Source organism: Danio rerio, chromosome 12 (genome assembly GCF_049306965.1).
Source record: "Danio rerio strain Tuebingen ecotype United States chromosome 12, GRCz12tu, whole genome shotgun sequence".
Taxonomy (NCBI): Eukaryota; Metazoa; Chordata; class Actinopteri; order Cypriniformes; family Danionidae; genus Danio; species Danio rerio.
In genome coordinates, this window is record NC_133187.1 from 10,377,501 (window position 1) to 10,400,834 (window position 23,334).

The 23,334-nt window shown below is 37.0% G+C and overlaps 2 protein-coding genes across 8 annotated transcripts in view; both read left to right on the forward strand.

The window, feature by feature from the left end:
• The window catches only part of rundc3ab (RUN domain containing 3Ab), a 32,680-nt gene extending 27,891 nt beyond the window's left edge, over positions 1–4,789 (forward strand). For 5 of the 6 annotated variants that reach the window (XM_073917462.1, XM_073917461.1, XM_073917459.1 and 2 more), the window contains one exon: positions 3,599–4,787. In XM_073917462.1, coding sequence (XP_073773563.1) covers positions 3,599–3,741 — 143 coding nt within the window. In that variant the 3' untranslated portion in view covers positions 3,742–4,787. 6 annotated transcript variants of the gene reach the window in all.
• A 9,182-nt stretch (positions 4,790–13,971) lies between these two features.
• fam117ab (family with sequence similarity 117 member Ab) overlaps positions 13,972–23,334 on the forward strand; it is a 32,582-nt gene continuing 23,219 nt past the window's right edge. Inside the window, exons 1-2 of one of the 2 annotated variants that reach the window (XM_068224478.2) lie at positions 13,972–14,330; positions 18,596–18,735. In XM_068224478.2, coding sequence (XP_068080579.2) covers positions 14,228–14,330; positions 18,596–18,735 — 243 coding nt within the window. In that variant the 5' untranslated portion in view covers positions 13,972–14,227. The remainder of the gene's footprint in view (positions 14,331–18,595; positions 18,736–23,334) is intronic. The other variant, NM_001127471.1, reaches the window with a different exon arrangement.

A 23,334-nucleotide genomic window follows, 5' to 3' on the forward strand; every position in this document is an offset into this window, starting at 1 on the left:
TTGGGACGACACTACATACATATACTATGCTGTTGAGTGTGTAAGTGCATAAGTACATAGTGCATGAGTGCATAGTGTATAGTGTGCCATTTGGGACCCAGCTTCTGTCTCGCACTTAACACAGTCAACCAATCACATTAGACTGGGTCATTGGACCAATCAGCGCAGATTAGCATCATGCTAAGGAGGGGTTTGGCAACAAATGAATCGCTGAACGAATCATATGCGAGTCGTTGTGATAATTAGGTAAAAATAAATGCATATTATAAGACAATGAAAGTATTTTTGACCTTGCTTGCACATCAGACTGTTGTCGGAGACCCCCAAAACCAAAATATGACCCTTTTTAATGTAAGTTAAAATATTGGCTGTTTCTCCATCTTGCTAGCCTTGCTGACTGACTTTTGACCAGCAATTGGACAGTTTGAACTATCTATTTACCACCCTAAAGGGATAGTACACACCAAAAAGGAAAATTTTGACACCATTTGCTCACTCTCAACATGTTCCAAACCTGTTTGAATTGACTACTTTTGAACACGTTTTAAAGAATGCTGGAAACCAACTTTGAAAAGTACTCACTTTCATAGTTTTCCTTTCCCACTATTGAAGTCAATGTCCACCAGTTTGTAACAAATATCTATGCACTGATACCATTTTTTTGGAACCGATCCGACCTCGATACCAAATTATTCAATTATTTTTTTAGTAACCTAATGCAGTTTCTTTAGTTCTGGTGATAAACTCAAATTATACCGTATTTAGTAAAAATATCACACCTATAGGCCTACTGTATATGACATGACACAATCATGATGCTTGCTATAAACTACATTATTTCATCATTCATCATGACATTGTTATGATCTGTTGTGGTCCAGCTTATGTTTTAATATTAAGATTTTTCTTTGAAATCTGTATAGGCTACCCTTATCTGTATAGGCTACCCTTATCGATCGCCTTTTAGCAAAGCCCAATATTTTGCTAATATTAGACAAAACCGTCTGAGGCCTGTTTTACATAATAACTTGCAGCGAGTGAAACGGAGAAACTGAACGCATGTCTGAAAACTAATCTTTTTGAAATAAATTTAGTTTGATATAATTGGTTGGTTATTTTAATGTATTTTTGTTGATCAGTTATCCACAAAATAAGCAAGAAAATTTGAGGTGAAGTTCAACACAATGTCAAAACAATATTTTATCCCAAATGGTGTGCGAGTTTAATTCATTAAGAGATTTACAGTATATTTAATATACAGAAAATATAGATTTATTACTGTATATAAAATCAACAAAGGCATAACTGTAAAAAACAAAGCTTGTGCATGAAAGACAATAACATATAGACATTTGTAGAATTGATTTGAATATTTTATCTCAAATGGTGTCAGAGTTTAATTCATTAAGAGATTTACAGTATATTTGATATACAGAAAATATGAATTCATTACTGTATATAAAATCAACTAAAGCATAACTGTAAGAAACAAAGCTTGTGCATCATACAAAATATTATTTAGACAATTGTGCAGTTGATTTGAATATTTTATCTCAAATGGTGTGAGGGTTTAATTCATTAAGAGATTAACAGTCTATTCGATATACATAAAATATGGATTCATTACTGTATATAAAATCAACAAAGGCATAATTGTAAAAAACAAAGCTTGTGCATGAAAGACAATAATATATAGACATTTGTAGAGTTGATTTGAATATTTTATCCCAAATGGTGTGAGAGTTTAATTCATTAAGAGATTAACAGTATATTTAATATACAGAAAATATGGATTTAATACTGTATATAAAATCAACAAAGGCATAAGTGTAAAAAAAAAGCTTGTACATCATAGAGAATAATATTTACACATTTTTACAGTTGATTTGAATATTTTATCTTAAATGGTGTGAGAGTTTAATTCATTAAGAGATTTACAGTATATTCAATGTACTGAAAATATGGATTCATTACTGTATATAAAATCAACAAAGGCATAACTTTAGCTTAGCTTGTGCATATTAGAGAATAATATTCTGACACTTTTAGAGTTGATTTGAATATTTTATATCAAGTAGTGTCAGATTTTAATAGAATTTTTCAATTTTTACACTAAAAGTTATTTAAAAAATATTATAAAATAAATAGAGTGCTAAATCCAAAAACTGAGTCTTGTGCAATGTGCAGGATGTTTTTCTGAATATTCTGGTACTAGTTTTAATGTATAATTCCATATGGGTGAATTGTTTAATTCATTCTTATGGTGATTTTTTTTTTTTATCGAGAAATTAAGGCTTGTGCAACATAAAGGGCACATATTTATGCCTATTTGACCTATTTTTGGCCCAAAATATAGCAGGAACAAAAAGTTTAATTGATTTGAAAATCGAATGTCTAATGAATGTCAAAAATCAAACTAACTTTACCGCGGTCGCTTATAGGCCTATACTTCAGCACACAAACTGACAAACAGGTTTGTTAAAAAAAATATTAATATATAAAATTACAGTGAAATATTCACAGTTTCAGAGAAGCCTATATTAGGCTAAATAATTTTCTTTTAATGACAATTCATATACGCCGGGCCATCAGTTTCACTTAATCGACTACTTTGACCACTGTGAGCCAGGCTTTACAAACTATTCACACCACTTAAAGTATTCCATCGGAAGAATAACCTAAACTCTGTCGGCAGGATGAGAGAAAATAAACTTATTATTGTAAGAATAATCTTACGGAGCAGTGCATGTCACGTCTGCGCAGCCGGTGCCTGAATGAAGCGCTTGCATCACTGACACAGCGTACAGCCCTCCGGTATCTGCGGACACTTCTAAAACAGCAGCACAAAGGGGAGAAATCAGTGCGTTGATGATCTGTCCAATGTATTATTGAGCATTTTCTCATTTAAATTTTCAGGTAGGCCTACTTTGTGTGTGAAGAGCAGGTAATGACTCTCTCTACTCCAGTGTTGTAAATGCGATCTGCTGAACCAACAAACCCAGCACAACATGATTTTAAAACAGCAATGATCTCCATGTTGCAGGTCAAAATGAACCTATTTAGTGCAAAACTAAATGCATTTCTCCACTGATTACTTATATTAACCGTAACAAGTAGTCTTGGAGAGAGTATTTCGTGTTGTCATGAATGCAACGCGGTTTGAATTGTTAAATAATGGAGAATGATTGACAGGCACAGCGGCGGGGAAGCACTAAGCTGAACATGAATTTAACCACGTGAATATTCATCTGTGCTTCACATTAAACAATAAAATGGCTTCAAAATATTTAGGATATATTAGGACTACATGACAACTTACTAGTGCCTTTTAAAAGGCTACCTTCGTGGCCTTTGTTGGATTATAAATTACACAGAATATAGCGCACACGCAAGATCGGATTTGGATCTGTACCACCTGGCCAATACCCGATCCTGCAAAAATTTGCAGTATCGAATTGATATCTAATCCAAGCATCGGGATCGGTGCATACCCTAGTAACAAATGTCTTCTTCTGTGTTCAAAACTAAAAGAAACTCGAACCAAATGTTAGCTTTCCACTTTTTTGATGTTTGACTCTTCTCTTGCTTTGTTTTTCAGAAAAAGACTACACTCCATCAATGCTAGGTCTATGCGGCTCAATGTCCTCTTTGCCCAGCTGTAAGTCCCTGCCAAGCCTGAGGTCGACAGAGTGTCTGGTGAACATCAGCGCAGAGCCCAGTCCTGCTCTAACCCCAAGCTAGAGACCACCAGATGTCACAAGCAGAGAGAAACTGCCCTGCCAGCTAAGCCATCCAAAGATAAACAGCTCGACTACAGCCTGGGTAACCCACATTTCCAAAAAACATCCTTTATTTTCCCTTGAAGAGATATTACTAGTTATGATGGGATAAATTTCTCCGGTTCATGGTGTCAGAGCCTCTCTCTGAATGTCTTTGCTGCTCAGCTCTTTCTCCTGACTTGATTTGGAAACCTTTGAAGGCAAACTGTGGACTATGCACTGACTGACCTGAGACCTGTTTTTCCCTACAGTATAGGTCGCCTCAGAGCCCAAACACAGCTTTCCCACAATTCTGTTGCCCTTTAAAAACCTCCTTACAAAACACCTACATACAAAATCACAGGCTGAAATTAACCAGTGTGTGAAAGAAAGCATATTCTAATTATATAATATTAGTATGTTGACATTATCATCACGTTCTTGTTTTTGATTCTCGCCTGAACATCCCTCCTCTGCCAAAACAAAGAGAAAACTCATGCCAAGATGATGTGTATGTCTTACTTTGCGGTCTGCTGGTGGTAATAAAATGAAAGACATTTCTGGAATCGCTGCCTTATTCCTCTTGTCTTGCCTGTTTGAGCATCCTGCACACGATGGCAGTGTAGTATTGCTGACTGACAGAGATTGACTTAATCTTAGCGGACCCGTATATATCTGCATACTGTTGTACTGTACTGTACGTTCGCTATCAATTTGTCATCTGTTGTCTCCAATGAGTGAACTACATTCATCTTCGGTATATTAGCAGCTAATTCCCGAAAGCCTAAGTTAAATCGTATTGGCATCATGTAAAACTGATAAGCTAGATTCACCATTGCCCTCCATTGTCAGTGTAACTGAAAGTCTATTTGTTTGAGTGTGTGTTTGTTGTGTTAGACAGCTGTCCACCCTCAATTAGCAGTTTATTTCATTTTTATTTCCATGAACTTTTTGTTTTTGTTTTAAAAGCCATTGGAAACTATGCTGTTTGTCACTTAAAATCGCAATAAAACTGCCTTTTTTTTGTCCTAATGTTTTCCACTGAGTCATAAATGTTCACTGTTTGTATCATCAGTTCTTCCTGCAGCCCAAGACTGGTTACCAACTGAAGATAAGCAGGGTTGAGTCTGGTCAGTACCTGGATGGGAGACCGCATGGGAAAACTAGGTTGCTGTTGGAAGTGGTGTTAGTGAGGCCAGCAGAGGGTGCCCAACCTGCGGTCTGTGTGAGTCCCAATGCCCCAATGTAGTGAAAGGGACACTATACCCTAGTAGCAAAGAATTCTGGCCCAGATTTGGCATAAAGCTGGGACATCAGGCATTCATCCGGCACTGGCATACAGCATGTGGGCCAACCATGGCCTGGGTTTGGCAGAGGTGGCACCGTCTATAATGCGGCACACAAGATTTGGGCCAGGTGTAAAACGTAGTATTTGGCCCAGATTTTAAAAATTGATTGTGGGCCACGTGAGTTTGGCCAGTCTTGACCCACATTTAAAATACATAAAAATAATTTTTGATTAAATAAATCAATTCTAAAAAATCAGGTCACTGAGAAAAAACAAGGCCCATAGTGTGCCTAAAGCACAACGCTTCATAGGTTTATTAATTTCATTGCAATCGTCACACACCAACCTTCCTGGCCCAGTTCAGGCCCAGTTATGAGTTATTAACTTGGCTGAGACTTGGCCCAGATATGGTCTGTGTTTGACCCTTGTCTGGAAGCCAGATTTGGTCCAGTCATGTACCGTAATTCACAGCGGCATGTGGGCCAAGCAAAACCTGATTGTGTGGGCCAGAGCCGGGCCAGAGAAATTTTGCTATGTGGGTACTGTTAGTTAGTGCAGTCTTTCGGATGAGACGTTAAACTGAGGTCCTGACTCTCTGTGGTCATTAAAAATCCCATGGCACTTTTCACAAAAGAGTAGGGGTGTGACCCTGGTGTCTTGGCCAAATTTCATCCATCGGCCCTTATCCGACTTTGTAGCTGCCTGTTGCTCTGAGTGGCGACCTGCTTCAAACACAGAGGTGTGTAGGTATATACAGCACCAATACAACCAGACCCTGGGCAAGCTGAGAGAGGATCACGTGAGCTCTACTGGTGTTCCTATTGGCCGTCGCTCAGTTGCTCTTCATTTGCATAAAGCTGAAGGATTCTCAACTTTGTCGCGTTGCCCACCTCGTCGCCAATAGTCGCTGTTGCGTGTATAGACTGCAGAGTACCTGCGGGGTCTTAAAAGCATTGAAAAAAATCTTGAATTTGATAATCTAAAATTAAGGCCTTTATAGCCTTGAATTTGATGTACAAAGTCTTGGATTTCGTTACAAAGGTCTTATTTTATTTATTTATTTTTGCTATTTCTAGGATTAGGTTCATACCATAACAAAATTGCCTGTTTCTAATGTAGGCTGATTAAAAAATTCATGCAGCGAAACGTTGAGTGTATCTCGCTCTTAACGTCATGCAGAAAGTGTGAAAGCGTGCGCACCTGTTACTAGGCAAGTGAGGTACAGAACAGGATGGTCACTAGCCTAGTTTGTTGGCTAAAATGGAAAAGTGTCGGTTTAATTAGCTGTGGCCAAGGAATCCAAATTATGTTTAGGTCAAGCCTGTGCCAGGAAATGACCGCGAGGACTACTGCTGTTGGTGCCGGAAATCTTTTAAGCTAGCGACGATAGGTGTTACGGCCCTGGACTCCCATATGAAGGGTGCCAAACCTACCGCATGTAGTACTGCTCGCCAGCGCCAACCACCTATTGTGCAGTTCTGTGGACCGGAGACCTCTTCGGTTACTGAAACAGCTTAGGCTATTAGTAATGAAGAAATTTCTACATTAGAAGCATTGCCACCACTGCCAAGGAACATCCTATCTTACTGTGGCTCAACACCAACTCTGCGGCATAAGCGTTGAGTAAATGCCAAAAGTAGAAGTTGACCGGGCTTGAGAATCTGGGCGAAAAAATTGCAGCCAAGGCAGCAGAGCTGTGAAGGCTATAGTGTTCAACATTAAGTTGGCATTAAATTTAATTTGAAATGGTTTTATAAAGGTATTAAAAAGCCTTGAATTTAATTTAGGGGATCCCAGGGGTAGCCTGAGATGGAGTTTGCTGGAAGTGAAATGAACGGTAACTTGTCGATTTACCCATCATGGCCTCCCAATCTTCCCCATCTACTTAATTGGCTTTATCACTGTCTCTCCACTCCCCCTATAGCTGGTGTGTGGTAAGCGCACTGGCGCCTTTGTCCTGTGGCTGCCGTCACATCATCCAAGTGGATGCTGCACACTGGTGGAGGTATGGCGAGACTCCCCCCACTTTATAAATGTGAAGCACTTTAGGTGTATAGGCCATACGCAGTAAATACGCTATATAAACACACATTACATTACACATGACAGTTCCTGTTTTATCAATTAAATGGATAGTTCACACACAGATAAAACATTTATTAAAAAATACTCTGCATCAAGTGGTTCTAAACCTTTGTGAGTTTCTCCTTCTGTTGAACACAAAAGAAGATATTTTGAGCAATGTTGTGAACTGGTAACCATTAGTTATGTTTCCACCCACCTATTTATTACCGCAGTTTGGAATATCGCATAATAAAATGCTTAACCCTTTAACTGCCTGCTCTACCAAATGGTTGACCATACCCACATAGCAAAATTTCTCTGGCCCAGCTCTGGCCCACACAATCAGGTTTTGCTTGGCCCACATGCCGCTGTGAATTACGGTACATGACTGGACCAAATCTGGCTTCCAGACAAGGGTCAAACACAGACCATATCTGGGCCAAGTCTCAGCCAAGTTAATAACTCATAACTGGGCCTGAACTGGGCCAGAAAGGTTGGTGTGTGACGATTGCAATGAAATTAATAAACCTATGAAGCATTGTGCTTTAGGCACACTATGGGCCTTGTTTTTTCTCAGTGACCTGATTTTTTAGAATTGATTTATTTAATCAAAAATTATTTTTATGTATTTTAAACGTGGGTCAAGACTGGCCAAACTCACGTGGCCCACAATCAATTTTTAAAATCTGGGCCAAATACTATGTTTTACACCTGGCCCAAATCTTGTGTGCCGCATTATAGACGGTGCCACCTCTGCCAAACCCAGGCCATGGTTGGCCCACATGCTGTATGCCAGTGCCGGATGAATGCCTGATGTCCCAGCTTTATGCCAAATCTGGGCCAGAATTCTTTGCTACTAGGGTAGTTAGACTGTTTTAAATGATGACTGATAAATGTTTTAAATAATGGTTTACACACAAAGCATTGTTGGTTTACAGAAATGGAAACAAAAAAAATAAATAATCGAACAAACATAATCCTGTTGGATCGCACTACTACACTTGATTATGGTTTCATTTAAAAAATAAATAAATAATTTTTTTTTTAAATAATTTTTTTTTTTTAAAGTGTTAAATGAGAATCTAAAATATTATATGGCATACTTGATGATTTACTATTCAAAAATGTTCTATTTTGATTATGTTTTAAAATAAATTGGTCTTACACTTCATATTTTCAGACTTTTAATAGTACAGTATATGTATTAATTCTGGTACATTTACCATAAACCGACATATCAACCAATCGGTAGAGTTTGATATTTTAGAAATTATGGGATGTGTTGAAAAAAAATGCAATTGAGTGTGTTAACTAGGAACATTAGAAAGAAATGCAGTCCAAGCAGGCACGTGCACACATAGGGCTCAACCTATGCAGTGCACATGCCTATTTAGTCTTGGATAGAAAGTGCCCTTCCAAAATGATCTGAAGTGCCCCCGCGACAACATCCCTTGGATAGTCTCTGCACGGGGCTGAGTTCAGGCCTTTTTTTCCTTGGAAAATGCCAACATGCACATTAAATTCCATTTTCCTTTTTAATATTTGCCACCAGTTTTTCACGATTTTGTTCTCTTTGGCTTATTGGATGGAAACAGCTTAATTTGCAATTTTTTAATGCGATAATCATAAATTATCATAAATCTAATTTGCATCTTTAGATGGAAACATATTAACAACCAAAGTAGGATAAACTAACACTATTGAAATTAATGGTTACCGCTTTTCAACATTCTCGCATGTTCTCCCCGCGTTCGTGTTTTCTCTGGGTGCTCCGGTTAGACTTGTGGTACAAGTGAGAATAAGCTAAATTGGCCATAGTGTATGCGTGAAAGTGGAAGGGCATCCGCTGTGCAAAACATGTGCTGGATAGGTTGGCGGTTCATTCCACTGTGGTGACCACTGATTAATAAAGGGACTAAGCCGAAAAGAAAATGAATGAATAATTATACTGGAATAGTTGGTGGTTTATTCCGCTGTGGCAACCCCTGACAATTAAGGGACTAACCTAAAGAAATGTATAAATGAATGACATTCCATGAACCATTATTTTCAGTGTACTTCTCTCTGGTAATATTTTTAAAGCATTAAAGAGCAAATAACTTTGAAGAATTAGCAAAAATTCTTCCAGTAACCTCAGAAGTTAACATTCCTTTAAAGTAAGCTAAAGTTTTGTTAGCTGTTAGCTATGAGCAAATTTGTCATCTCATATTAAAAAAACAACATCATTCTAACCTATCTTAACCCTGGGCTTCCTCCAGATGTCACCGTGGAACGCATTACAACAGGTCGTGAATTTAGGGTCAACGTGACCCAGGGGTCAAACCAAGAACAAGTGTCAATTATGTGTTAAAGGTCAGCATCATTTGTTCACTTTAGACTGCTGCAGTGAAAAACAACCCAAGGGAAGTGTCCAAATACAAAATGAGGATTGGTGGTTTAAAATATGCTCACCGAGAAGATGTGACCTTTGATTGATTACCCAGCATGCAGCAGAGCCAAGCTAAAGAATCACTTTTGATCTTCAAAATCAATAATTTCAAAAAGAAGCAGGGGAGAAAAAGATGAAGAGGATTTCCTGTTGAATGTGTAGTCAAAAAAGCATTTTTCTCAAGTGAAACATGTCATGAAATTACTGTTTAACAAAGTCTTATATATATGAGCATTTAGCATTTATTATTTACAAATGTTTAGGTTCATTTTAATTGCCCAGAAGGCCCAGATTACAGAAAAGCTCCATCTAAAATGTGTCTATCTGAAATAACACCTTTTGAATACGTGAATAATACATATGCGTTATCTATCTCACACAAACTCCACCCTGCAGTCATTTGGAGGAAGTTTATCTCCAACAACAATACATGCTGAAGACACCCACAGGGACGGGGCTGTTACACCCTTGGGAGCACTTCAGCTAGTATGTATTAAAAATATAGTTTGATTTAGTGAAAGTTTAACCCACAATTCGACATAGTTGTAATAAGAGAATAGTAGAACTTTCACTAATAACAGATCCAAGCTGAAAAAATGCTATAGTAATTTACTACAGTGTTTTTGAACCATGCCATTCTAAAGTGTATTTTACTGTATACAGTATATTATAGTAATTATATAACACTTTGTTAATGAATGCTACAGAATACAGTAGTATTAACTACATGAACTACTATTAACTACTACTATTAAAGCATATACAGTGCATCTGGGAAGTATTCATAGCGCTTCATTTTTTTACTACATTTTTTTTTACCACAGCCTTATTCCTAAATGGATTAAATAATTGATTTACTCAACATTCTACACACAACTCCCCATAATGACAAAGTGGACAAAGATTTTTTTGCAATTGTTGCAAATTTATTAAAAAAAAAAAAAAAAAAACCCTGAAAAATCACATGTATATCAGTATTCACAGCCTTTGCTCAATACTTTGTTGATGCATCTTTGGCAGCAATTACAGCCTCAAGTCTTTTTAAATATGATGCTACAAACTTGGCACACCTGTCTTTGGGAAATTATGCCCATTTCTCTTTGCAGTACCTCTCAAGCTCAATCAGGTTGGATGTGAAGCAACAGCGTACAGCCATTTTCAGATCTCTCCAGAGATGTTCAACAGGATTTACTGTAGGCCTGGGCTCTGGCTGGTCCACTCAAGGAGGACCTTCACCGAGTTGTTGTGAAGCCACTCCATTGATATTTTGGCAGTGTGCTTTGGGTCATTGTCCTTCTGGAGGATGAACCGTCTACCCCGTCAAGAACATTCTGAAGCAGGTTTTCATTCAGGATGTCTCTGTACATTGCTGCATTCATCTTTCCCTCTATCCTGACTAGTCTTCCAGTTCCTGCTGCTGAAAAACATCCCCACAGCATGATGCTGCCACCACCATGCTTCACTGTAGGGATGGTATTAGCCTGGTAATGAGCAGTTCCTGGTTTTCTCCAAATGTAACGCCTGGTATTTACTCCAAAGAGTTCAATTTTAGGCTCATCAGATCAGAGAATTTTGCTTCATATGGTCTGAGAGTCCTTCAGATGCATTTTGGCAAATTCCTGGCAGGGAGTGGCTTCCGTCTGCCAACTCTACCATACAGGCCTGATCTCCTCTCTCCACAGAAGAACACTGAAGACAGAGTGACCATCGATTTATTGATCACCTCCCCGACTAAGGCCCTTCTCTCTCGATTACTCAGCTTAGATGGCCCTAGGAAGAGGCCTGATGGTTCCAAACATCTTCCACTTACAGGTGATGGAGGCCGCTGGGCTCATTGGAACTTTTATTTCAGAGCAGCAGAAATGTTTCTTTAACCTTCCCCAGCCTTGTGCCTTGAAACAATCCTGTCTCAGAGGTCTATAGACAATTCCTTTGTCTTCATGCTTGGTTTGTGCTTTGCCATGCACTGTCAACCCTGGGACCTTATATAGACAGGTGTATTTCTATTCAAATCATGTCCAATCAACTGAATTTACCAGAGGTGAACTCCAATTAAGCTGCTGAAACATCTCAAGAATGATCAGAGGAAACAGAATGTACCTGAGCTTAATTTAGAGCTTCACTGCAAAGGCTGTCTATACTTCTGTACAAGTGATTTTTCAGGTTTTTTATTTTTAATAAATTTGCAACAATTTCAAAAAGTCTTTGTTCACATGGTCATTTATGGGGTATTGTGTGTGGAATTTTAAGGAAATAAATTAATTTAATCCATTTTGGAATAAGGCTGTAACATAAAAAAATGTGGAAAAAGTCAAGCGCTATGAATACTTTCCGGATGCACTGTAAAGTATTAAAACTGCTAAACTGTAATAAATACTGTAGTATACTTTAGTTTTACTACAGTAAACTGTGATGTAGTGTTGTATAATATACCCTTTAATGTAATAGTTGTATTACCATAGCAGCTATAGAATTATCAGAATAGATGGATTCAAGTGCTCTACTACAGTATGGTTAAAAACACTACAACATTTACTCTAAAATACTATTATTGCTTCCTATGGTATCACTTTACAGCTGATGTACTAAATTGGCTCTATTTAAAAATAGTATAAAATTCTTGCATAAGCGTATGAACGAGTGTTTGTGGAGAGATGAAGACGTCCAGGAGCGGATCAGGTCTCCAGCCTCTCAAAGCTACTGTTCCCTTCACACTGCACAAAGCAACTGGAGCTGCAATCACAAACATTACACCAGGTGAAGTATTTAACGCATTGTAAAGTGCATTTTACTGCATATATTATAGATATTATACAACTTTGTTAATGAATGTTACAGCATACAGTTGTATTGAACTACTATTAACTACGACTTATAAAGTATTAAAACTGATAAACTGTAATAGTATACTTTAGTTTCAGTACACTGAAGTAGTGTATTGTAATATACCCTTTACAACAGGGGTGTCCAAACTCGGTCTTGGAGGGCCAGTGTCCTGCTGAGTTTAGCTCCAACTTGCTTCAACACACCTAGTAAGGGCTTGATAAGCTGGTTCAGGTGTGATTAATTAGCATTGGAGCTAAACTCTTCAGGACACTGGCCCTTCAGAACCGAGGTTGGACACTCCTGCTTTACAGTATTTTCTAGTAGTATTATCACAGCAACTGTAGAATTATCAGAACAGATTAATTTAAGGACTTTGCTATTGTATGTTTAAAACACCACAGCATTTACTGTAAATTAATATAGTATTTTTGCATACCAGTTTACAGTTATATTGGCTTTATTTGAAAACACTATAATTAAAGAGGGTCAGCACGGTGGCGCAGTGGGTAGCACAATGGCCTCACAGCAAGAAGGTTGCTGGTTCGAGCCCCTTTTCTGTGTGGAGTTTGCATGTTCTCCCCGTGGGTGCTCCGGTTTCCCCCACAGTACAAAGACATGCGGTACAGGTGAATTAAATAAGCTAAATTGACTGTAGTGTATGTGAGTATGGGCGGGTGTTTCCCAGTGTTGGGTTGCAGCTGAAAGGGCATTCACTGCATAAAACGTGGTGGATAAGTTGGTGGTTCATTCCACTGTGGCGACCCCAGATTTATAAAGGGATAAAAACAAAAAGAAAATGAGTGAATAATTAAAGAGTCTGGAGGAAAAGTTCTGATAATGGCTTCTTTTTTTTTTAAGATTTCTGATTTGCGTGTCAATTTGTGTGCAAGTTTAAACTCTTACTGGTAGTTAACTAGCTAATAACATGGACAGAAACTCACTTAAAGAGATATTGTTCACATGAATCAGAAAGTTCTGTCATCATTTACGCACCCATCACTTGTCAGAGAACTGTTTGAGTTTGACGTTGATATTTTCCCAGTGGTAGGTTGCAGCTGGAAGGGCATCCGCTGTGCAAAACACATGCTGCATAAGTTGGCGGTTCATTCCGTTGTGGCAACCGCAGATTAATAATGGGACTGAGAGGAAAAGAAAATGAATGAATGAATGAATGAATGAATGAATGAATGAATGAATGAATGAAGACAGAGCCCATGGGCATTCATTTTGTTTTGACAGTGTTTTCTTTCTGTTTTGTTACTCTCAAAGTTACAGATGCTACTGACTTCCATTTTAAGAAACATTGTGGACCACATATTCAGCTAAAAACTCATTTAAAAAATGGAAATAAAAATGTAATGTTTTACAACAGGAAAAAGACGCCTGTATTGTGTACAGGCGGATGATGAGTAGATGAATACCAAATGTTAAATTTATGAGTGAAATATATCTTTAAATAAATTATGTCGTCTTATTACAGGATTGATGTCGCATTATCCAATACGCGTATTGCAGGCATTTCTTTTAGCCAATCAAAAGGCGAGTAGTAAACGTATCCTCCCACTTCCCAAAATGAATGAAAGATGCGACAAAGCGTCCTCAGCGTTACTCCACTTTCAGCAGCAGAGTAACTCGCTTAACTTTATACTTGAGCACTACTTGAATTTGTTAATGTTCTAGGTCTGGTTAAGAAACATCTAGAACAACCGGTAATAGACAGTTGAAGAAGGACAAACTACAACAGGACGTAGATAACAAACTGAATTTTGCACGCGTCGTCTTTTACGTACGTTGCGCAGGTTTGTTATGTTTTCTACAGAGACAGAGACAGAAAGAAGCGTGTGAACCAGTGTTTGCCGAGAGATGAAGATGTCCAGAAGCGGATCAGGTCTCCAGCCTCTCAAAGCTACTGTTCCCTTCACACTGCACAAAGCAACTGGAGCTGCAATCACAAACATTACACCAGGTGAAGTATTTAACGCACACCACCATCTACTAATGTACCACACAAGAGCTACACTACTGAAAGTCCTGCCTCAATATATGCATTATGAATAGCTTCAGTTCGAAACTGTACTTTACTATCTTTTCAAATATGCTTTAAACTTTCTAAACGCGTACATTAACTTACTTGTATTTTAAATTTTGGGTTTTGCAACTATGGTGGTTCCTCATTGGGAAATATAAAATTTAGCAGTAAACTCATTTAATTAGTACTTAGACCATACAGTTTTGTCTCGACTGCTGCTGCATCATCAATTGGGGTAAAGTTGGTTTTATATTCACACATTCTGACTTTCTCCATAATAATATATTTTCAGAAAAGCATTATTTGCAATTTCTAAATGGGGAAATCATATTAGCAGCCAATGATTATGAAAGAACAACACTGATCACAGTCATTTAAATAGTGCTAATGTTGTTTTGAATACTGATGTTATTTCAGACCAAATATTCAAAGTAGAGTGCTAAACAATATAAAAACCATTAAAATGAATGAATGTGCAAATATTAAAATAACTTTACCTCAATTCAACATCATTCTACTCCATATCAAATTATGGAAACAAAAGGTTTTTCCTTATCTTGTGTTTTGTTTTGACATAAGATTATTGCTTACCCCAATTGGCAGCTTGTTTTTATTTGTTTTAAAGAAAAACTCACTTAACTTTGAAATTTTTCTTAAATCAAGAAACAAAAAAAGCCTGTTAATTTAATAAATGCTTTTTGATTGTAGAATTGTCAAAGATTTCTACTAAAAACAAGAAAAAATCATTTAATCAGGTTTCGGCTAAATTATTTACATTTTATTAAGTTTAATTTAATATTTGTAGTCATTTTCTTTATTAAAAGTTGCCAAAATTCCAGTAATACCAAATTAATGCTGATTAAACCAAAAAAATAAAAAATAAATAGGCAGCAGGATGTTTACAAATGTATTATACAACATATTGTTGTAAACATTTGTTGTTTATTTGCTACCTAATTTAATCTTGAAACATAACCTATGAAAACCTACTCCTTCCAAGCCTTCTATATCTGTTTTAAAGCTTTATTTTAAAATGGCAATAACAAATGTTTGAAGAAGGACCTTTTTATGCACTGAGACGAATGTACAAAAAATATTTCAGGTATTTCACTAATCAAATAATACAATTTGTGACACTGATCATGTGAACTTCTTTGTAGTGAAGGTCACATTTTTTTGTTTCCACTGAAACACAAGATGTTCTTTAAAGCATCTGAAGTCATAAGATTCATCATCAGCATTCGTTCATGTCTGTAATTAAAGTAAGACCTATTACATAAATGATGTCCGATTACATCATTCTGAAATGCATGTTTATCTTAACAGCTCAAACTGCGATGTTGATATTAGTGGCTTTACTATGGATTGTTTGTGTTCTTGGCCCTCTTAGCCTCAGAAACACCACTAGTAGGTAATATATTGCAAACTAATAGGCAAATATTTAAAGCATTTTTTTCTGGGTATCTTTGACTGTTGATGTGTTATTTCTTGCATAACGTTTTTTTGGGTAGTCAGTTCTTAGTTATTGCAGAACTGTTTTGATCTGGACCAGTGAATGGAAAGTTTATCATAAAAGAGGTTAAAGCACATTGTAGTATTTTACTATGTTTGATTGTAGTACATTACTAGAACAGAAAGTGTTTTAATAGCTTGTTTCGTGGTTGAATAAGAAAGGAATTTCTTCTTTTTTTCTGTGCACTCTTTGATTTCAGGTATTTAGTCTGAAACTTTGTCTGTTTATGTGTGTGTTCACATTTGGCTGGATGTTTTCAGTGTTTCAGTTTGCTCTGTTTTGGGATCTGTGTATGGATTTCAGTTCAAATGAACTCTGGTGTGGAACATTCATTCATTCATTTTCTTTATTAATCCGGGGTCGTCACAGCGGAATGAACCGCCAACTTATCCAGTCCGTTTTACGTAGTGGATGTCCTTCCAGCCGCAACCCATCTCTGGGAAACATTCACACACACACTCTTTCACACACATACACTACGGACAGTTTAGCCTACCCAATTTACCTGTACCCGCGTGTCTTTGGACTGTGGGGGAAACCGGAGCACCTGGAGGAAACCCACGTGAACGCAGGGAGAACATGCAAACTCCACACAGAAACGCCAACTGACCCAGCCAAGGATCGAACCAGCGACCTTCTTGCTGTGAGGCGACAGTACTACATGTTTTTGTGTCTGTGTGCGATGGAGGAAATCCTGGTCCTGTTTTAAAGGGGACCTATTATGCAAATGATCACTTGTATAGGGTGTTTAAACATAGTTGAGTGGCAACAGTGTGTGAATATAACCAGCCTCTAATGGTATTTAAACATATTAATTCTATTTTTGTATAATTAAACTTCAGAAAAACAACTGAAAACTTTTTTATTTTCCCTTTGTATGTGTCATCAGAGGAAAAAAGCCGTGGCCCACAGAAGACTGCCTTCTTTTGTGACACTACTTTTCACATTTTCAGCTGATGCAAAGGTGTTTGTAGCTCCTCCCTCTTTTAAAAAGAGCACAATCTCATTTGAATTCAAAGCGACAGTCAGCAAAACAGCACAATTTGAATCAAAGCCTGAAAGGGTCAGTTTCAAAGAGTTCTAAAACATTATCTGTGGGTTTTATTGAGCTAAAACTTGACATATACAATCTTTTTTGACTTATTTTTACATTTTGTAAAAAGGGGCATAATAAGTCCCCTTTAACAGGTTTTATAAGCTTCAAATGATAACAATATGACACATACATGCATACAACAAGCACGTTTAGCCAATCACAGCGTTCATGGTTTTCACTACATTCATTTTTCCATTCTTGCCATGGCTACATTCCAGCTTCACATTCAAAACACTCAGTCGTTGTTGTGGTTTTTAATAGCAGGTTATAATTGCACCAAAACTTATTAAAAGGTAAGTGAATTATGACAGAGTGAACTTTTTTTTAATTGTAGTGCTGTGCATTATTTGTTTAACCCTTTGAGGTTACGTGCTGACTGACTGTCTGCCTGACAGGTGCGTGATGCGTGAGGCCAGCAAACACAACGTAGCTTTCAGTTAGGATGAGCACAGTTACCATAATTTTAATTTATTTTTAGATCTAAAAGTCTATGGTTCTGCATACAATGATTTTGCTGGAGTTTATAGCCGTTTTACTTTACTTCAGGATGCATCAGTGCCGCTCTGTAGGTCTATTGGAGATATTTATAAATATTCCTAACAAATCTATAAATGTTGGAGACATACTACATAAATGCACTAAATTGCACTTCAGCAGCATTTATTTGAGAGCGCACAAAAAGATCTGCGCTTGAGCAGTGTATATTTGCAAGAAGTTTTGTGCCCGAGCAGAGGAAATTGGTGCGCAAGCAAAAAGATTTGCATGCTCGTATTGCAAAAATGCGATCTCTACTTGTAATACTGTGCTCTCCACATTTCTTCATTTGTCATTGAAATAACGCCATAGGTAGTTGGTAAATTTTTGTAAAAGGTCAGCTGCCACAGCTGGAAAAAATCTAAAGAAAACACGGGCATTGTTTTGGAAGATTTGTCATGATACTGAAAAGTTTGACATTGCGATGTTTTTTTTTTCTCTGCAATATACATAGTGATATAAATACAATTTTAACAAAACAAAACAAATGAAATACAATGACTAAGTAGGGGAGTGAAATGTAAATATATTTTACATAATTTATTCTATGCATGAAAGAAACAAACTAAAGTCATAAATAAACACAATGGAGCAAATATAAAAGTGAAACAACCAGTGCTTCATGGTTTTTTGGGGAGAGTATTGCAGTATTCAGGCACAGAAAGTAAATAATAAAATGTAAAATAGCATTGCATAATCTTCATTTTATAAATAATTCAATAAAAATAATCTGTATTTATGCACTATTAAAATGATTTAAACTCTATTCAAATGCTCAAACAGTCACAGTTCTTAAAACACGATATTATGGTCAAATTCTGCAGTGTCTCCAAAAATGTTGTGTGTCAAATGTAATCCCAATTCAACATTGCATATCTTGTGATGTGACTATTGCGGGCGCACACATTGCGATACCAATACTGAAAGGATATATTGTGCAGCCCTAAGCGTGACTATCATTTTCTTTTTGTGTATTTTAGTGGACTGAAACATAACAAGAAAAACAAATTACTAAGTATAATAACACACCCTAAAACACAAGCTTTCTTCTTCCTTCAGGTGAAAGGACTAAAGCTGAGTGGCGTTTGCAGACTCGCATTCGCCGCACACTATCTCTTGATGCAATTGTCGGGTCATACTTGCATGGCCAGTGGCCCAAAGAAGGTGACAGAGATGACAGGGAAGACAAATCCACACAGGTGAAGAGATTCAATCTCCTCATGACTGAATAATTTGCTGCTGGTTTAAAGGTTCCATAGAATAAATATCCAGTATACCTAGGCATTGCTGAATAATAGGAGTTCAGTCATTGGAAATGACATAACAATTGGGTTTAAGGGTCATGGTTCCTTGTTTTCATGTAAATGCCATGAGTGTAAATTCAAAAACAGGTAAATCAGAAAAAAACACAGACCAATATGCATAGTTTAATATGCATACCCCGGGCAGCGATTGATTGGCCAAAATGCTTGCTAGTGAGATTATATTATTTTTAAAGTATATAAGCTTTTATTATGCCTACTACTGTATATACACTACCTGACAAAAGACTTGTCGTCCATCCAAGCTTTAGGAGCAACAAATAATAACTTGATTCATTTGGTATCAGAAGTGGCTTATATAAAAGGCAAAGGCCTTTAGATTACGCTTATTTTACCAAAATAAAATATGATCATGCCTTGATTTTTAATTAGGACAGTAAGGTCTGACTTTGCTCAGAAAAAGTCTTCTTAACAGAAATAATGTACAGTATAAAATATAAAGTCATGGTGCAGTGGAAAAAGAATTAATATTGTGTATGACTCCAATGAGCTTGGACGACTGCATCCATACATCTCTGCAATCACTCAAATAACATATTAATAAAGTTATCTGGAATGGCAAAGAAAGCTTTCTTCAGGACTCCCAGAGTTTATCAAGATTCTTTGGATTCATCTTTAATGCCTCCTCTTTCATCTTACCCCAGACTTGCTCAATAATGTTCATTCTGGTGACAGGACTGGCCAATCTTGGAGCACCTTGACCTTCTTTGCTTTCAGGAGCTTTGATGTTGAGGCTGAAGTATGAGAAGGAGCGCTATCCTGCTGAAGAATTTTCCCTCTCCTGTGGTTTGTAAAGTAATGGGTGACACAAATGTCTTGATACCTCAGATTGTCAATGTTTCCATCCACTCTGCAGATCTCTCGCATGCCCCCATACTGAATGTAACCCCAAACCATGATTTTCCCTTCATCAAACTTGACTGATTTCTGAGAGAATCTTTAGTCCATGAGGGTTCCAATAGATCTTCTGCAGTATTTGTGATGATTGGGATGCAGTTCAACAGATTACTCAGTGAGAAAATCTACCTTCTGTCACTTTTCCAAAGGATCAACGAGAAGTTAAGTTATTATTTGTTGCTTTTACAACTGGGATTGACAACAAGACTTTAGTCAGGTAGTGAATGTGGAAATCTTTGATAAAAAGACTTTAAGGAAAAGTAAGCTGTTCTGTGAAGCAGGAAGCCATACGTGATCTTATCGGTTCACAGCTTGTCAAAACGCAAAATGCACGATTTACAAATTATACATTTATTCATTGCCATCCAGAAAAGGTTGTTTAAATGTTGTTTAAAAGACGTTTAATGTATACATTTTGAAATTTGCTGTATATGTTTGTAATGAGGCGACAAAGACATGAACGTTTAAAAAATAAAAACATGTAATTTGCAATACATTTCAAAAACTCATCTGTTTATGCAGAGTTTGATTTTAATTCCTGTTTATGTTTTCATATTTGTTAAAACCACAAAATGCAACTCTAAATTTATCTCTGTTGTTCCCTTTGTCAAGTATAATTATAATTTAGTCAATTCCTGAAGGGCCGCAGCCCTGCACAGTTTAGTTCCAACCCTGCTCCAACACACTTACCTGTAGATTTCAAACAAGCCTGAAGGACTCAATTAGTTTGATCAGGTGTATTTAATTAGGGTTGGAACAAAACTGTGCAGAGCTGCGGCCCTTTTAGAACTGAGTTTGACACCTGTGATCTAGATAAAAAAAACCTCTCCACTACTTCAGTTGTAAAGAATAATTTAACAATGCATTCTGTGGCACCTTTAAATTTAGATGCAACTTTAATCCTTTAAATTTAGATAAAACTTTAGATGATCCATAATAAATTTGATTGTGTTCCACCATGTCACTGTTAGAAGACTCAGCATGTAGTAAGATTTTTATTAGATTATATAATTATACTGGAATCAAAAAATTTTTGGGTGAGTCCTGCTCTCATTTGTTATCACTTTCTGCATTTCTTGTTGGTTTTATCTGAGTGCTGTGGAGTGAAACTGCCTACGCCACATCCTCTGTCTGTATACGGTTTCTGCCATCATGGTGAACAACCTATTTAAGAGTCACTATGAAATTAATATCGATAATTCTGTGCACATCATTATTACTTAAAAAAAGGATTTGCTCTTGTAAATTTCAATTCAAATATCCCTCTAGCGACACCTTTCCTGCGCTGTGGCAGAGCAAATTACATTCATTGAATCAAATCCGGATTGTTAGAAATCGAATTGTTTTACATTTGGCTCTTTTGGTTATACATACAAAAGACGATCACAACTTTTCATATTAACTTTAAAGGCTGCATGAATCAGGAGTTGCTGAGACTTTCATTTCAGTATAATGATGTACTTAAAAACTGAAATGGAATATTGAGTAGGGGTGTTTTTGTGCATCATTTTCTGAAAAAGAATATTGTGGCAAAAGCTCCAAATGCTGAAGAACCAAAGAGTCCTTTTATACATCCGCCACAAGTGATGTTTTGTAAACAAATTTCCGGAGGAGCATGCGCAGAAGTTTCAGTATCGGATACGTCATTGACAATTATTCTATTATCAAATCAGTTCTTGAACAAACCCCTATATTTACCAATTTACCAAAGCTGTCTTACCTGCAGCATCTCACGACTTTAGCATCCCTCCACCACCCTGACACCTCACCTCTTAAGCATTACATTCCCGGGGGGGGGGGGGGGCGTTCTGGGGCCGGGCTTGGTACTTCGCTCAAATCCCAACTCCTCTTTGTTTCCTAATAAGGGGAATAACTTGAGTTGGAGTGTCTCCCCGAGCTCATGCATTTGCTATTTAAACAGCGTAGCGCAACGCCTCAAAACGACTCTTCCGCCAAGCTGAAACTACCAAAAGACTATTGCGCTGTGCCTTGCGCCACATTGCGCCGGGTGTATGATAGGGCCTTTCATGTTTTGAGCCACTTTGTTTAAAAAGCAAATCCATTTGTGCCAGTTTGTGGACTGAAGAGCGTGCTGGTCTAAAATAGAGGTGTGTTAAGGTGCATGGTTGGCACGTTGCTATTTTGAAAAACTGAAATAGACTGTACCATTGACCAATGAAACACCAATTAAAAAGTCCAGCACAGATCGCATTAATTATGCGCCTTTGTGGGTTGAAATGCTTACACATTGCTTAATACACACAGGATGTACAGCAATACACAAATCTCTTTACAAATGAAATTTCAAGGATTAAAAAGTTACAAAAATTATATTATTTTCTACATAAATCTAAAAATCATTACCTCCATGCCTTCATGTCTCCATGCCTTTTTTTCAGTTCATTCATGACAATTTGCATTTGTATAATTATTAGCCGCATTATTTATTATATGCATATTTGTATTTGTTTTAAGAAAAACAAGTTTGTATTTATCCACCTGTTGGGTTTTAGAGACATATACATCACCATATGGTGAATAAAATGTGTATTTGGATATGACTCCAATAAGTTTTTGACCACATTTCGTTATTGTCGTTCATTTATTTGTTTGCTGGAAATTGGAACTGAATTTACAAATAGTTTTGAAACAAATCTTTGCGCAAATGAAATAAAAAATGGAGTGCCTACAACACCATTTTCTTATCCACGAAAGTAAAGGAGTAAAGAGAAAGTAAAGAGGCTGAATAGAGGAGGCTTATTCTTTATCCTCATGCAAATTGTTTGTTTAACTGTTTTCTTTCTAATAAAGCATTCAGCTTTTCCACTTACAAAGTCTGCCTTGTAAATGCTAAATGTGCCATGGTGTAATGCTTCTGACTCTTAAAGGGAATGGGAGATGAGACTCTGATTGGTTTAATGCACATTATGCTCAAAACACACGCATAATTCATGAAGTGAATAAGCACAACCCTGTTAGACCATGCACAGTGGCGTAACCGTATTTCTGTTCTTAAAATAGCAAAAGTGGATTCAGACATGCCCTTAATGCTTTTGCGCTTTAGTCTTTGCACCTAGACCATTAAAATAGAGCCCAAATAGTCAGATTTTGATTGAACATAACAAACACCTTTTTTTTAGGGAATTTACTTGAATGGAATAATTGTTTATCTTAAGACTAGCAAAGTTTCCATTATAATGGAAGTAGCAGTGTTATTCTTTAAAAATACCATGGTACACGAATAGTTAATAATGAACCCTATTTACACGTACAGTATTTCACCCATTATTAGTTAACCAGCAGTCTCAGTTACAGAAACCGATGTTGTTACAGTGCTGTAGTCATGAAATGGTGCTGTGACTGAAAACATGTTAGACTTTTGGATCCATTGTTTTGAGTAATTGGCTTTTTTGATGGGGATTAAAGTGGCAAAATTTTTTTCTGCAATAAATGCATCAATAAATTCTAACTATTAATTGAGTAATAAGGGGTTTTGTTCCAGGAAACAGGAAGCTGCTAAGTTTCGGGTCATTACTGCAGCAAAGTTATTTTTGTTTTGCATTTTCTAATTAGTTTTCT